General features: G+C 42.3%; 2 protein-coding genes across 3 annotated transcripts in view; both read left to right on the top strand.

The window, feature by feature from the left end:
- LOC136699219 (NACHT, LRR and PYD domains-containing protein 9-like) overlaps positions 1 to 7,362 on the top strand; it is a 59,213-nt gene extending 51,851 nt beyond the window's left edge. For both annotated transcript variants that reach the window (XM_066673751.1, XM_066673750.1), the window contains exons 11-12: positions 3,464 to 3,510; positions 6,157 to 7,362. In XM_066673751.1, the coding sequence (XP_066529848.1) occupies positions 3,464 to 3,510; positions 6,157 to 6,698 (589 nt within the window). In that variant the 3' untranslated portion in view covers positions 6,699 to 7,362. The remainder of the gene's footprint in view (positions 1 to 3,463; positions 3,511 to 6,156) is intronic.
- Positions 7,363 to 16,410: 9,048 nt separating this feature from the next.
- LOC136699216 (NACHT, LRR and PYD domains-containing protein 9-like) overlaps positions 16,411 to 16,741 on the top strand; it is a 40,417-nt gene continuing 40,086 nt past the window's right edge. Inside the window, exon 1 of the mRNA XM_066673740.1 lies at positions 16,411 to 16,496. Coding sequence (XP_066529837.1) covers positions 16,451 to 16,496 — 46 coding nt within the window. The 5' untranslated portion in view covers positions 16,411 to 16,450. The remainder of the gene's footprint in view (positions 16,497 to 16,741) is intronic.

Here is a 16,741-nt window from a genome sequence, read left to right on the forward strand (position 1 = left end):
TGTAGAATACATGTGCAGATTTCCAACTGAGCAGAACTGGATTGATAAAGACACACCTTCAACTCCATTCACAAAACCCTACAAATTTGGTTGCTTCAAATAAATCTAATAGAATTTCCCTAAAGTCGTGTAGAACATCAAACTTTAAATGTGGCTGGGTCACACTTGTACAGTTTGTACCAAAGACAAGAAAACACAGATAAAGTAGTTTTATTTGGTTTTATTTTCAAGTCTTACTAATGTTTGTGCATGCACTCATTAACTCATTAACACAAACAGATCTTCACAAACTTGTCTGAAGAATGGGCTGCAGAACCCAGGTGCATCAGTGTAGAACACCAGAAGTTCCCCTGTCTCCAGTGCCCAAAGTAATCTGTAGACAACAAATAATAAACAGAAGCACACTCTTCATATCAGTTTATAACAGACAGCGTAACTGCTTTTAACTGCATACGTTCAACAAAGTTTTCAGTTCTTGACACATTTTTGTGTTGACTTTTTTGCAGCCACTTGTCTGAAGAATAATCCTCAAAAGCATAGACAATGCACATATATTTTCTGCAGTTTTATGTCTTTCAGCAGTTCATGCAGCACTCCAGTCAACACACGGTACAAAACTCTTGGTTTTCCACTCTGTAGAGTTTCCAATCACTACACCTAGATGGATGGATGGATGGATGGATGGATGGATGGATGGATGGATGGATGGATGGATAGATAGATAGATAGATAGATAGATAGATAGATAGATAGATACTTTATTGATCCCCAGGGGAAATTCAACAAACCTGTACATTTCAAATCTGAGAATCATTCATTAGAGTACAACTCTGTGTCTTAGTGTATTGAAATATCATAACACTACTTACACTCACTGTCACACCACTGAGATTGTGCTCAGGCCTGGAATGATGTGCTAAGAGGCAACACACTAGTGCCAGCATTAAAATAGCTTGGCCATTCACATACAGGACTACATTTAATAGTATGCCCTCCAGGACAATAAGGGGCATCTCTGAAAGACATCACAGAAACATGTAGATATTGTTTTACAATTTTAGTGAAACAAAACAGATCGTTATAAAATAACCACATACCCTTCATTCCAATTCAATATTTTTAAAACTAACCCCAGTTTTATTCATGGTGAAGGCTACAGCACAGTAAGAAAAGTGAAAAGTGAAAAGCCCAGTTCAGCTGTAAGAACAGTCACACAACTCCCTGGTGAATGCCTGGTGGTGTCCAGTAACTCTCCTTCACCTTTCAGACTCAACAAGCTGAATTCTTCCTAAAGACATTAGTGTAAACACAATGCTGTTCAGATTTATAGAGTACAGTGTGTCTGAGGAGTAAGCTACAGGTACATGACATTTAATTTGACTGATATGTCTGTGTACCGTGCAGGTGACATTCTCTAAACACAACTAGAATGCATTTCTAAGCCTCACTGATATAACCTTAACAAAGTCATAAACTGGTCATCACTCAGGTAAAAAATCAAATGTCCATCTGAGTGCAGTGTGTAGTGTGAACAGAAACATACTCCGTATTCAGCTGATAACAGTAAACAACCTGAATGTAATCACCACGGACTGCTGTGTGTTTTTGATGAAGGTGTGTGAAAGACTAGATTATGTTTAACACAAATCAAGTCAAGAGTCAAGAGAGTTTTATTGTCAATTCTGAAATGTACAGGACACATACAAAGGATTGAAAATACGTTACTCTCCTCTCCAAGATGCAGTAACATTTAACAAAAAATAGACTAAATTCAACTAAGCTAAGTGTATAAATATATGAAAGTGAACAAACAAGACAAGTGCAGGACGTACGACACCAGCAGCTCACTGAGACACACATGAGACAATGGGACACTGACTGAAGACAATAACCTGATTTGGAGGTAGGACACTGGATGTACAGAGCAGAGTAGACAATAGTGCAAGATAATCATATAACAACTAAATAAAGTGAACAAGTTCATACCGGTTCTATTGAAAAAGTCACAGTTAGGTCTGATGAGGAGGTTAAGTGACAGTACCAATATAAACAGACCCGGTGTCAACAGTAGTGCAGATACTGTGTGAATTACATAAAAATCTTGTGTGTTTTCTGTTTATTTACAACTTACCCACAGCTTCAGAACAGAGCAGTCATCAACCTTCATCTGGACTGGAATGTTCTGTCAGATACGACACTCATAAAGAATGGTTAATACACAATGACTGTGTGAGGAATGAAACACCTCTTGATTGGGTTTGAACTCATACCTTGTTTTTGATAAACTCCTAGAGGCCAGGATCCAGTCGTGCTGCGAAAGACAAAAACATTCAGCTCTTTTGTATCATAATGGAGGACAGTCCAGACAGACAGCACAGAGCTGGGACTGAACATCAGGACGACACACACCTCACCATTCCCTGACGCTACACACAACAGCCAAAGATATAAATATTAAATAAAAATGATCTAGTTCACCAACATTACTTTCACTGACAGTACAAACCTGGCTAAGACTTTCAGAACATGCAGTGAGTAAAAACATCAGGTAAAAAAAGAAACCATGACCTGCAGAACTCTGAAAGTGATGAGGAACACTGACCAGTTCCTGTAAGCGCTAACATCAAACCTGAAAGTGGTCATTTTCTGTCTCCAGGAACACTAGGGTTAGCTCTGTCCAGATAATAATCAGGACCTGTGAGGTACAGAACTTCTGATGAAATGTCTGTCAATATTTACTTTTGTTTCACAAATTCAAGCCGTCAACTTTTAGAATTATTTCAATAAATGTTTACCTCGAAGTGTATCACCAGCAGAAAAAAAGAATGATTTAAAATGTGTGTTCACAGAAACCTTCATTCTTCTGTTTACAGAATATAGCCCAGTAAACATTTAGCCGTTGATTCAACGTTGAAATAACGTAATGACTGCCGTCTAATCAACGTTCTCTTAAGGTTGAAAATGAAAGTTGAAAAGACGTCCAAACACAGACATTGAAAAGACGACTATTAGACATATTTTGGACGTCCACTGACGTTATTAATTGGTCACCACTTATTAAGATGGATTTTGGACGTCCATTGACGTTTAAAATATGTCCCTGAACGGACAGACTACTTTTAGATGTTCCTTGTTTACTGGGAGTTGTTATTTATCTGTACAAGGAAAAATATCATTTAAAAATTAATACGTTTCAATAAGAAAAAAGAATGGACTCTGAAAATAATGAGAAGATGAACATAACTGGACGATCAACCAGAACCGCTCCAGCGTCTCCTCTAAAAGCTCTTTGAGAATTAAGGGGGCATTAGGACGACCTTCTTCCTCCGTCTGGACAAAGACCAGCACAAACTCATCAGGACACGGATCTGTTTATTCTTTATTACTTCTGTATCATCACACTCTGTCCTCTCTCTCTCTCTCTCTCTGTGTGTGTGTGTGTGTGTGTGTGTGTGTGTTTCAGGACGGAGAATTCAGGACAGAAGTGGATCAAACCCAGTCTGAGAAAATGTAAGTCTCTCTCTCTCTCACACACACAGTCAGTCTCTCCCCTCTCTGTCTGTTTCTCTTTCTGTCTGTCTCTCTTTCTCTTTGTCTGTCTATCTCTGTCTGTCTCTCCTGACTCAATCAATATTAACAGTCGCTAGCAGAAGCATTAGCGGGCCGTTAACTGGAGATTCTTAGCAGCTGCTAAAAGCTGGGTTAGCATGCAGCTAGCTGGATGCTGTTAGCTGCTAATATTGACTAAGGTTACTGCACCAGCGTCTCAGTTTACTATAATGCCCTGTGTCCATAGACCCCTGGATCTGCCGCCTTTATCTATGGGGGAGGATTAACTACCAAAAGATAAACTAAACGAATGAGTTTTTAGCCTAGATTTGAAGATTGCGATTGTGCTAGCAGCATTGTTAGCATGCAGCAAGCTGGATAGTTTCCTTGGTTGATATTAGCAGTTGCTAGCTGTAGGATTAGCATGCAACTAGCTATGAAACTAGTCCCCTTGTTTGATTTTAGCAGTTGTTAGTAGCATTGACAGCATGTCGCTATCTGGATACTAGATCCCTCATTTGATATTAGCAGTCGCTAGCCGCATTTTTAGAATGCAGCAAGCTGGATAGTTTCCTTGGTTCATAATAGTAGTTTCTAGCTGTAGGATTAGCATGCAACTAGCTATGAAACTAGTCCCCTTGTTTGATTTTAGCAGTCGCTAGCCACATTGTTAGCACGGTGCTACCTGGATACTAAATCTCTCGTTTGATATTAGCAGTCGCTAGCCGCATTGTTAGCATGCAGCAAGCTGGATAGTTTCCTTGGTTGATATTAGCAGTTGCTAGCTGTAGGCATAGCATGCAACTAGCTATGAAACTAGTCCCCTTGTTTGATTTTAGCAGTTGTTAGTAGCATTGACAGCATGACGCTATCTGGATACTAGATCCCTCGTTTGATATTAGCAGTCGCTAGCCGCATTTTTAGAATGCAGCAAGCTGGATAGTTTCCTTGGTTGATATTAGCAGTTTCTAGCTGTAGGATTAGCATGCAACTAGTTAGCAGTTGTTAGCAGCATTGGTAGCGTGACGCTACCTGGATACTAGATCCCTCGTTTGATATTAGCAGTCGCTAACAGCATTGTTAGCATGCAGCAAGCTGGATAGTTTCCTTGGTTGATATTAGCAGTTTCTAGCTGTAGGATTAGCATGCAACTAGTTAGCGGTTGTTAGCAGCATTGTTAGCGTGACGCTACCTGGATACTAGATCCCTCGTTTGATATTAGCAGTCGCTAGCCGCATTGTTAGCATGCAGCAAGCTGGATAGTTTCCTTGGTTGATATTAGCAGTTTCTAGCTGTAGGATTAGCATGCAACTAGTTAGCAGTTGTTAGCAGCATTGTTAGCGTGACGCTACCTGGATACTAGATCCCTCGTTTGATATTAGCAGTCGCTAACAGCATTGTTAGCATGCAGCAAGCTGGATAGTTTCCTTGGTGTGTAGTTTCTAGCGTAGTGTAGATGTGTGTGTGGGATGGTGTGTTCTCTAATGTGTGTTTATTGTGTGTGTGTGATGGTGTGTTTTCTAATGTGTGTTTATTGTGTGTGTGATGGTGTGTTCTCTAATGTGTGTTTATTGTGTGTGTAGATGTGTGTGTGATGATGTGTTCTCTAATGTGTGTAGATGTGTGTGTGTGTGTGATGGTGTGTTCTCTAAGGTGTGTTTATTGTGTGTGTAGATGTGTGTGTGTGTGATGGTGTGTTTTCTAATGTGTGTTTATTGTGTGTGTAGATGTGTGTGTGTGTGTGTGTGTGTGATGGTGTGTTCTCTAATGTGTGTTTATTGTGTGTGTAGATGTGTGTGTGTGTGTGTGTGATGGTGTGTTCTCTAATGTGTGTTTATTGTGTGTGTAGATGTGTGTGTGATGGTGTGTTCTCTAATGTGTGTTTATTGTGTGTGTAGATGTGTGTGTGATGGTGTGTTCTCTAATGTGTGTTTATTGTGTGTGTGTGATGGTGTGTTCTCTAATGTGTGTTTACTGTGTGTGTGTGTGTGTGATGGTGTGTTCTCTAATGTGTGTTTATTGTGTGTGTAGATGTGTGTGTGTGTGTAGATGTGTGTGTGATGGTGTGTTCTCTAATGTGTGTTTATTGTGTGTGTAGATGTGTGTGTGATGGTGTGTTCTCTAATGTGTATTTATTGTGTGTGTGTGTGTGATGGTGTGTTCTCTAATGTGTGTGTGTGTGTGTGTGTGTGTGTGATGGTGTGTTCTCTAATGTGTGTTTATTGTGTGTGTAGATGTGTGTGTGTGTGATGGTGTGTTCTCTAATGTGTGTGTGATGGTGTGTGTGTGTGTGTGATGGGTTGTTTTCTAATGTGTGTTTATTGTGTGTGTGTGTGTGTGTGTGTGATGGTGTGTTCTCTAATGTGTGTTTATTGTGTGTGTAGATGTGTGTGTGATGGTGTGTGTGTGTGTGTGATGGGTTGTTTTCTAATGTGTGTTTATTGTGTGTGTGTGTGTGTGTGTGTGTGATGGTGTGTTCTCTAATGTGTGTTTATTGTGTGTGTGATGGGTTGTTTTCTAGTGTGTGTAGATGTGTGTGTGTGTGTGTGTGTGTGTGTGTGTGTGTGTGATGGTGTGTTCTCTAATGTGTGTTTATTGTGTGTGTAGATGTGTGTGATGTCACTCTGGATCCAAACACAGTGAACCCTTTTCTCTTTCTGTCGGAGGGAAACAAGAAGGTGGAGCATGTGAAGAAGGATCAGTGGTATCCAGATCGTCCGGAGAGGTTTAATTATTGGCGGCAGGTTCTGAGTGTGGAGAGTTTGACTGGACGCTGTTACTGGGAGGTGGAGTGGAGCGGGGATAGGGTTTTTATCTCAGTGTCGTACGGAGGAATCCAGAGGAAAGGAGGTGGAAATGAGTGTGGATTTGGACGCAATAAAAACTCCTGGAGACTGGACTGTGAAGGGAACAGTTTCTCTCTGTTCCACAATAATCAGTTCACTCCAATCCCTGCCCCTCCCTCTCCCTCTAACAGAGTGGGGGTGTATCTGGACTGGGAGGAGGGCACTCTGTCCTTCTACACCATCCCCCCCAACACACACACACTCACACACTTACACACACTCACCACCACATTCACTGAGCCCCTCTACGCTGGGTTCTGGGTTAATTATGGATCATCAGTGCGAGTGTGTGAGGTAGAGTAATCACTAAACTGTGTGTGTGTGTGTGTGTGTGTGTGTGTGTGTGTGTGTGTGTGTGTGTGTGTGTGTGTGTGTTAGAGTGAGTGGAGTTAATGCTGGTGTGTGTGTGTGTGCGCGTGCATAGTGCCTGTTTTCTTCTCTCTTTTCTCTCACTGTTTTCTTTCTCTTTCACTGTTTTCTCTTTGATCTCGCTCACGTCTTTCTTTCTCACATTGTTTCTCTCTTGTTTATCTCTCCATCTCTGTTCCCTTTGTCTCTCACTTTGTTCACTCACCTTCTCTATTCTTTTTTCTATCACACTTTTCTCAATGTTTTTTCTTTCTCCCTCTGTATTCTCTCCTTTATCCCTCTGACATTTTCTTTCCCTCCTTTTTCTCTCTCTTTATTCTTTCTCTCTTTCTTACTCTCCGCCCTCTCTCCATATTTATTCTCTGCTTTAACTGTCTGACCAATTTCTTTCTCTCCTCTTCCTCTGCCTTTTTTTCTTTCAGTCTCTATTCTGTTTTAACTCACTGTTTTCTCCCTCTGCCTTTCTGCCCCATCACTTTTTCTCCTCTTTCTCTCTCTCTCTCATTCAGAATTACATGTGTTTTGTCAGAATATTAAAACAAATAAAAAAAATGTAATTTCTTAAAAAAAGTGATGCGATTAAATAAAACAATAAAGAAGAGAAAGTTGGTTGTTAAATGTCTGAGATTAAAAAATTATTAAAAATGGAAATGTTGATTGTAAAAGTCTACCTTTCAAAAGAGAAAAGATATTTAACTTATAACTGTGTGTGTGTGTGTGTGTGTGTGTGTGTGTGTGTGCGTGCGAGCGTTAGTTTAAACTCTTCCACCTATCTCCTAGCGACAGAAGAAGCAACACCTTTATTGATCCCTTTGGGAAATTGCTTCTCTGTATTTGACTCATCTGTGGCAGTGAACACACACTAGTGAGTAATTCTTCTCACACACTAGGGGCAGTGAACAGACACACAGCCCCTCAGCGTTTGGGAGCAGTTTAGAGGTTAGGGGCCTTGCTCAAGGGCACTTCAGCCGTGAATAAATTATTCTTTGCTGGTCCCAGGAATTGAACCAATGACCCTCCGGCCTCAAGCTCTCTTCTCTAACCTCAGGACTACCACTGACCCCCAGTCCAGAGTTATTTGAGGTTATTGTCCAGTCCCTAGTTTTAGAGGTTAATAAATACTTCATTGTGTTAAATCAAGTATGCTGTAGATTTAACAAAACTTAAGATCAGGAGAATGTCTGGAAACACACTTTATTCTTCACTCGCTCACAAAACAACTACTACTATTAAAAAAATAATAATAAAACAAAATTATATAGATATATATATATATATATATATATTTTTACTGGTGGTGAGTTGGATCCGATGACGGAGAAAGCTGCAGGACAGACCTGGTAAACCCAAACGTACAGTGAGGATGTGCTGGGAAAAGCTGGCAGAGGACTCTGTTCAGAAAGATTTCAACTCTCACCTCCGAGAGACCTTCTCACATGTTCCAGAGGAGGAAGGAGGCATAGGGTCTTAATAAACCCTGTTCCAGACTTCCATTGTGGAAGCAGCTGCATATAACTGTACTGTAGATCAGTCTGAGTCTGAACACACTGTTTATAACTGATTATAACTGTTACAGTTCAGGAGTGGAGTCTGTATTTACTCTTACAGACGATAGAGGGCGCTGTGCTGTAGATCAGTCTGAGTCTGAACACACTGTTTATAACTGATTATAACTGTTACAGTTCAGGAGTGGAGTCTGTATTTACTCTTACAGATGATAGAGGGCGCTGTGCTGTAGATCAGTCTGATTCTGAACACACTGTTTATAACTGATTATAACTGTTACAGTTCAGAAGTGGAGTCTGTATTTACTCTTACAGATGATAGAGGGCGCTGTGCTGTAGATCAGTCTGATTCTGAACACACTGTTTATAACTGATTATAACTGTTACAGTTCAGGAGTGGAGTCTGTATTTACTCTTACAGACGATAGAGGGCGCTGTGCTGTAGGTTTGATCTGTTATGTGTCAGGGTCTTGTCTCCAGTTTGAGTCGTGGTCCTGATAAAGCCCCTGTTTCCACACTGAGACACTGGATCAGTTCAGTGGTGTATTTTAGCCAGTGATCTCAGAGTTAATAAAGACTCTTATTGTGTTCACAGTGCTGTAGTTCAGGGGATTGAACTCAGTGGAGGGTCTGTGTCAGTTCACAACATTTCTCTCCACTCGGACTGATCTCTGCTCCAGTGAAAGTCACAGTAAGATCACAGTTCCCCGTAGAGGGAGGTTCATTCATTCTGGGTAAGGACTCCCCCGGGGGAAATAACTCCTGTTCCTGAGGTAGTAATCAGTCCGATCAGAACTCATGACGAGACGCTCAGAGATCTCCCTCTGTTTCTCCTGAGTGTGTAGTAACTCATACACAAGGCCATAGGGACAGTGAAATATCCTCCACACACTCACTCTGAGCTCTTCAACCTGACAGTGATATGAACACAGTCCTGATCTAAAGGGAGCAGTGATCCTCCTCAGTCCAGAGTTATTTGGAGTCTAGACGTCTCTGATCTGGAGCGTGGTGTGAATGGGGGAGTCCTCAGTGCAGAGTAAAGAGTTGATTCCTCGTTAGTAAAGTGCAGGAAAGCTGTTGTAGAAACGTCCCTGTCTCAGAAAGATCAGTGGATTGTTTTTGGGATGAAGGGCTGCTGCTGTGAAGATTCCCTCCCTCTGTTTCTGCTGGTGGAGACGGGAACGCTGTGTTTCAGATCATTGTTCCAGAAAGACTCCATCAACACGTGTTAATCTGGGCTCCTGGTCATCGTTTCTCGGGGCGTCTCGACTCGTCCGTCACAGTGAACGTTACAGTTTAACCCTTTATTAACCATCACACTGTCTTTAGTTTAAATAACTACTGCCTCCATCACCTGGGACTGATACTTTTTAATCAGAATTATTATTAACACTGAAGTGTACGAGCTCTGAAACAGTTCATACCTCATTAATATGAATATTAACACTGCTCCAACATCCGAGCATCACACACTCACATTATTTACAGCACTGTTCCAGTTAAACACAGAGAAATAAATAAACTCCTACAGGAGGAAGAGGAAAGTTGTGCTGAAGAAGAAAATAATCTGAATCAAATTTCCAGCTCATCTTCTGTATCACAGCAGTGCAGTGTGGATTTCTGACACTGGGGGTCACTGTAAGACAACTCTCTCTGTATGTGTGTGTGTGTGTGTGTGTGTGTGTGTGTGTGTGTGTGATGTTTAAATTTGCAAGACAAAGTAGACAAGGACGATAAAACTGTTCAATTGTAGAAACAGTGTCTCCATGAAACACAGATAAACTCTATCATTAGTGTAATGTAATAAATAATATTCACTGTCAGATTATTAACACTGTGTTCAGACTTTTGCAGAAGGCTCCATAAGAATAACACTGGTGTTTTTAATAATGCAAGGGGTGGGGGACAAGTCTCTACTCTTCCTTTGAAACATTGCTGTGAGGATTTGATGGCATTCAGCCACATAAAGGTGTTCTGCCAGCAGCTTTAGCCCCTGAACTCTAGAACCTGCAGATCCACTGCAGCAGGGGGTGCTGTCCCTGTGCTCTGTGTGGATCCCAATGCCTGGGTGCAGTGAGGGGGACACTGTACTGAATAAACAGCGCCCTCCTTCAGACGAGACGTAACACAGAGGTCCTGAGGGCAGTAAAGACCCCGGGGGCAGTTCCTGGAACAGAGTCAGGCTCAGTGTGACCCCAGTGTCCTAAATATGCCCCTGTGGTCCCTCTCTCTGTGTCCTCCTGACCGTCCCCGTCTTCAATAAACCGCTCTGTCCCTCCCCCTCGTCTCCTCTCGTCCTCACAGCTGGTGTGTGGTGAGGGACTGGAGAGGATCGTCCAGGTGGAGGTGGACACTGGGGGAGGAGGAGGACACTCTCTAATGTCCCAGAGAGTGTGAAGAGCTGTGGGGGTCTAGAACAGCGCTGGAGAAATGGAACATACATTCATTCATTCATTCATTCATTCATAAACAGGAGTGAAGTGTGGTTCTGATGATCATAAGTTACATACGCAATAAATAAACACATGTACTTCACTGAAACTCTGAAATAAAACAAGCACTGGTTCATATTTGTAACATTTTATTTCTCTGAGAATATGATCAAAAGTAAACATTTCAAAACTAATATTTTATTAAAAGTGTATTTCCATAACCTCTCCTCTCTGATCCCTTCTTCTTTTACCTTTCCCTCAGAGGGAAGAAAGGAACGACATCATGGAGAACTGGATCTCTGTTCATTCTTTATTTTAGAGCAGTGTTTCTAACCCCTCTCTCCAGGCTCCATAGCGACTGTTGCTAGGTTGAACAATCTTTTACAGAACTGTGGAATAAACCCCTTTCAGACCAATGACAAGCTGCAGAGGTTTAGTTTAAAGATGCAGTCAGTTTGTTCGTCACTGATTCTTCATGTTACACTGACACCTAGTGGTCTGTCTGTGTCAGAGCCTCTGTACCAAACCTGTTCTAAAAATGACTGCCTCCATGTGGGGGACCCACTCTCTGGAGCTTAAACTGGTGCATTCTGGGACGACAGAGCAGTTTGATTCTTCACTTCATGAGAACTGCACTTTACAGAAAACAAAGTAAAAATAATCAATAATCACTTTCATAAACATCGCTTTTAGAGCAGGACGTCTGGTTCCATTCACCTCCACTGTCCACTGTTCTGACCCCTGGGAGTTCCTCTAGAACCAGAACTCTGTGTCTACGTCTCCACCAGAGGAGGATGCAGAGAGTTTGAGAATCTGTTATGATCCAGAGAAAAGCAGACGATGAGGAGAAAGTAGAGGACGATGACGTTCTCCTGAGGAACACCTTCCTCAACCCTCAGTCGACTGTGAACACTGTCACATCACACCTTTACTTTACTCCAACAAGCTTTAACACTGTTACTGTGCTTTATTTCAGCCTCACCACAGAAATACAGAAATATTAGGACACAGTGCAGATGTGGTGAAGTCCATCCAGATGTGAATGAGTCTTTAATGTGTGACACATTTACCTCTGTTTCACTCTTCACAGGTTTAGATTTAATAAGGTAATGTAGTTTTGACACATCCAGGCCTCTGGGGGCGCTAGTGCATATAAAAGCAGCCCTAGTGTCCTCTAAAAGGGAGGTGAGGTAGAGGATGAGCACCTGGTGACAGCTACAAACAGGTGGAGTCCAGTAACAGCTCAGTTCCATTCAGTTATTTGTTTGAGGAATTAGTTTTCCCTGTTCATCCAGTAAGTGTTTAATCTCTCTGTTATAAACCGTGACTTTGTGTGTGTAGTGATAAAACTGTGTTGGGGGTGTGTTGAGGCTAGTGCTAAGATTATTGTTAGCAGGCTAATGTAAAAGCTAAGGCTATGGTTAGCAGGCTAGTGCTAATGTTAAGGTTATCGTTAGCAGGTTCTTTCAGGTGTAAAGTCATTCAGTGATAATTGTGTTTATGTGTGAGCTGCTGTTAAAGAAAAACCAGGACAGAAGGAAAAGCCTGAGGATTGTGGCCTCACTCTTCCTCCTCCAACTTCCCTCCATCACTCCATCACTTCAGGATCCTCCTCCTAACGAAAGACTGGTCTGACTCTCCTTTCTCTGGTTTTATCTTCATTAAGGCTCTGGGATCTTCTGAGTAAGAGCTCAGGTTCACAGAGACACACTCTGTCTACTTTAGTGGTGTTTGTGTGTGTTTATATCAGAGCTGGGTGTGTATTGTGTGGTAAAGGGGAGGTTCATCTATTGTTCACTGCATATTCACTGTATTATAACTTCAGTGACAGTAGAACAAAGAGGAATCCTATAATTGTTTGTGTTGCTCACGTTGTTCGATCGTTTAAAGTCCAATCTCAGTTCTCCTTCCCTGAGGTGTGTGTCGCTCCAGTGGGAAAATGTCCAGCTGTGTGTTTATAAATGAAGTGTTTTACAGAAAAACTGAGGGTGAGAGACAGATGTTAATGACATGGTAAATATTTATGAACACATTTATTATTAAAGTGATTATATTATAAATAAACTGCTGAAAAACAGAGTGAACTGAGTCATCTTCTCTTTATTTAAATGTTGTTCTTTGAGGGTTCCTCCATAAAGATAGTGACTGTAGAACCATAAACCCTTAAAGGAGCCATCAGTCATTCTCCACTCCTTCAGGAATGTTCTCCACGTCCTGAAACAGCCTTTACACTGACACCTAGTGGCCTGGATGTGTCAGAGGTTTGTACTAAATCTATTTAAACGCTGCCGCCCCAATATTGAGGCCCTGATCTCTGGAGCATAGACGAGTTCATTCAGGGACAACAGCAGTTTATAGAAAAAGGTCAAAATAATAAATAATCACTTTATTCACTGTTTAATTTCCTCAACAAATGTCTTATGAATCCACTCTAGAAAATGTTCAACTTTTAGAAACTGAAAATAACGCGACACGTCACACACTACAGAGCTTTAAAGATCAAACACACAGCGTTTAATCAGTGTCTGAATAAAACCTCGTATCTCCAGAACAGCAGCTTTACAGGAGAAAGGGAATCAGATCCAGTTCTGAATCATTCTGGAGCAGGACCGCTCAGCTTCCTGTTACACTTCCTGTACATCTCATGATGAACGGACGTCTCCTCGTGTTGTTAGAGATCAAACATTCAGTTCTCACCACAATGTTCTGAAATGGTTCATATTCTAGGATCAGACCAGGGTTTAATTTGTAAATCATGAGGTGATGGAACACAGAGAGTGGAGTGATCCAGCGAGTGCACAGTGAGTGTGAAGGGTCCAGAATGCACTGATGAAGGTGTGCTGTGGGGGAGGGTGTCATTCGTGCTGTAGGCCGTGGGTGGTAAACTCATTCTGAGGAAACAGGAGCATTACACTGAGCTCAGAGCAAGGGGCCGGACCGATTTTTACTGAAACCCAACACTGCCTTCACTTCTTTTGAAAAGAAGCAGTAAATCCTTTTTGCTGATGGACAACTACATGATTAAAGCATTGTGGCTGAAGTGTGCTGCTAGTGGAACAGGGGCTGACTTCAGGAGACTGCACTCAGCTGAGGGAGAGGTCTTCAGTAGTGGTGATGGTGATGTAAAGAGAAGGGCAGTGTGTAGTACGCACTGAAGAAAGCCGTCAGAACTGTTCCACACAAATACAGAGAAAACCTGGAGCAGCAGCAGTTCTCCTCAAACAACTGACTCCAAACCATTACAGAATACACACTGTGTCTGCAGCCTCTTCACACCTCCCCTCCCCCTGCTCTCACCTCCACACCACCCCCTCACCATCACTGAACAGCAGGTCTGCAGCACACTCAGGAAACAGAAGATCAGGACGCTGCTGGCCCTGATGGAGTCTCCCCTGTGACACTCAGACTCTGTTCTGAGCAGATTCTCCTTCCTCACTGATCTCTTCAGTCAGGTCCTGAGTCAGTGTGTTGTACCTGCTTTAAGACGTCTGTGATCAGAGCAGTCCTGAAAAAGCAGATAATCTCCGTCCTGAACGACTACAGACAGCTGCTTTAACGTCTGTGATCATGAAGAGTCTTCAGAGACGTCTTATTAAACTTATTAAAGCTATGACCGATGTCCTCCAGGACCCTCTGCTGTTTCCAGACAGAACCCACAGCTCTGTAGATGACTCCATTAACTCGGCTCTGCACTACGTCCTCAAACACCTGGATGGCACCAACACTTATGTCCGTGTGGTGTTTGTAGACTTCAGCTCTGCTTTCAACACCATCACCCTGACGTTCTACTGGATAAACTGCTGTAACTCAGTGTCCCCCATCAGTCTGCTCCTGGATCCACAGCTTCTTCTCCAACAGGAAACAGTGCGTCAGGGTGGGGACTTCATCTCAGACCCTCTCTGTCTCAGCACTGTGCTCCTCAGGGATGTGTGTGTTCTCCTCTGCTCTACTCGCTCTACACCAGTGACTGCTCTTCCCTCAGTGACTCGGTTAAACTCAGTAAGTTGTAGACGACACAACCCTGATCTCCTCTGAAACAGCGAGGAGTCCTCGTACCGAGAGGAAGTGACACGGCTGGAGACACGGTGTGAGACAAACAACCTGGAGCTAAACACACACCAAACCGTGGAGATGATCTCTGACTTCAGAAAGGACTCCACCCACTGCCTCCAGTGGAAACACACAGCTCCACAGTCACAGAGCAAAGTCCTACACAGTCCTGGGCTCCAGGGTTCAGCAGAACCTCAGAGGGGACACACAGCACAGTGAATAACAGAGGAGTGGTGACGTGTAAAGAATGTGGGAAATAAATGAAAGACATTGACCACATCACACTCCATAAGGAACCTGAAAACACACCCTGATAGATCTGATTAATTAGGGGCTCAGCCTTGATCCCAGCTCTATACACAACACAGTGCTTCTCCACCTCCTTACCCTCAGTTTACTCTGACTCCACATAGTCACTATTCCCCTGACGTACTGAGATACATTCATCTGTGGTGTTTCTGTTTTAATCTGAACTCATAAGCAGTTCATATTTACACTACATTTACCACATGGGCTTTTACTATGTTATTGACTTAGACTTGGCTTTAAACTTGATACTGGAACTGCTACACACACACACACACACACACACACACACACATACACACACACACACATACACATACACACACACACACACTCACACACACACACACACACACTATGAATATCTTATAGAAAGTGTTCATCTGTAATTGGTTCTGATCATTTCCTCATTTCCACATTCTTTATTGTGGAGCGTTCACTTGTCTTCTGTCTCTTTTGTTTCATTTGTCTGTGTTTAATCTCTTCATCTTCTCTTTATTCATTTAGTTTTAATTTAATGTTGAAACCCACAGTAATTCCTTGTAAATGGAGGGAGATTATTTGTGTTTAATCAGTGGAGTATGATCTACACATTTGTGAAGTATTTAGAGTCTAATCTCTCTCTGTGTTTTACACCAGATTCTGTACGAATAAGAGTCTGATATCACAAGTGCATCTGAGGACGTATCAGATTACCTTCCTGGAGTGTGTATGTGTGTGTGTGTATGTGTGTGTGTGTGTGTGTGTCTAAACCTGTTTGTGTCTGACTCACATCTTCATTTGATCAGAAACGTCTTCCTCAGAACAGAGCCATACTCCACACTGCAGTCTCATAAAAAGGTACAGTAGAGGTACAGTGTCAGTCACTAAAGATACAAACTGTGGAAATGTACCTTTAAAGGTTCAACAGTGTTTAAAAGTCCAGTTTTGTTCCTTAAAGGTACAGACAGAATCATGTCTATATTACACCACCATAATCAGTTACTGATAATAAAGTCCTCTCCACGCTCCTTTTACTAGTGTGTAAAGTATGCAGAGCCACAGCTGGACTACAGTCTGGAAGTGGAGAAGTGCACAGTGCTCCTGTGTGGTCAGTGGAGCTGAGAGAGTGGACAGTGAGGGAGAAACAAGGAGGTGGTTTTAATGTTTTGGCTGATTGGTGTAAATCCTCTGCCGTGTGTAACACACTCTCAGTGTGAGGTCAGACACTCCTGTGTGTGGAATGTGGTTCTGTTCTGGGGAAGAAGTTGTTTTTGATGTGATTTACACACACACACACACACACACACACTCCAGGAAGGTAATCTGAGATGTCCTCAGATGCACTTGTGATATAATGTGAGTGATGTTCTCTGACTGGTTTCTCTTTGTACAGAAAAGGAAAGAGCAGCAGATGATCATTCAGCCTGGACTCCAGTGGAGAAGCGGAGTGTGTACAGGTGTGTAATTCACTTTTACAGTGGACTGGGAGAAGCAGAGGTGGTGTGAGTGTGTGTATGAGCTGATGTGTGTGTTCTGTGTGTAGCTCTGGATTTCCTGATTCAGCTGAATGTGAGCTTTTCTAACTGAAGACTTTGAGACTGATTCAGAAACAGGTCACTGCTCTCAGCTCTGTGATGGACAGTGGGACTGATATTGAAATGTGTGTGTGAGAGTCAGGCTGAGGGCTGGGAGGCTGTGTGTG

Source organism: Hoplias malabaricus, chromosome 6 (genome assembly GCF_029633855.1).
Source record: "Hoplias malabaricus isolate fHopMal1 chromosome 6, fHopMal1.hap1, whole genome shotgun sequence".
Lineage (NCBI taxonomy): Eukaryota > Metazoa > Chordata > Actinopteri > Characiformes > Erythrinidae > Hoplias > Hoplias malabaricus.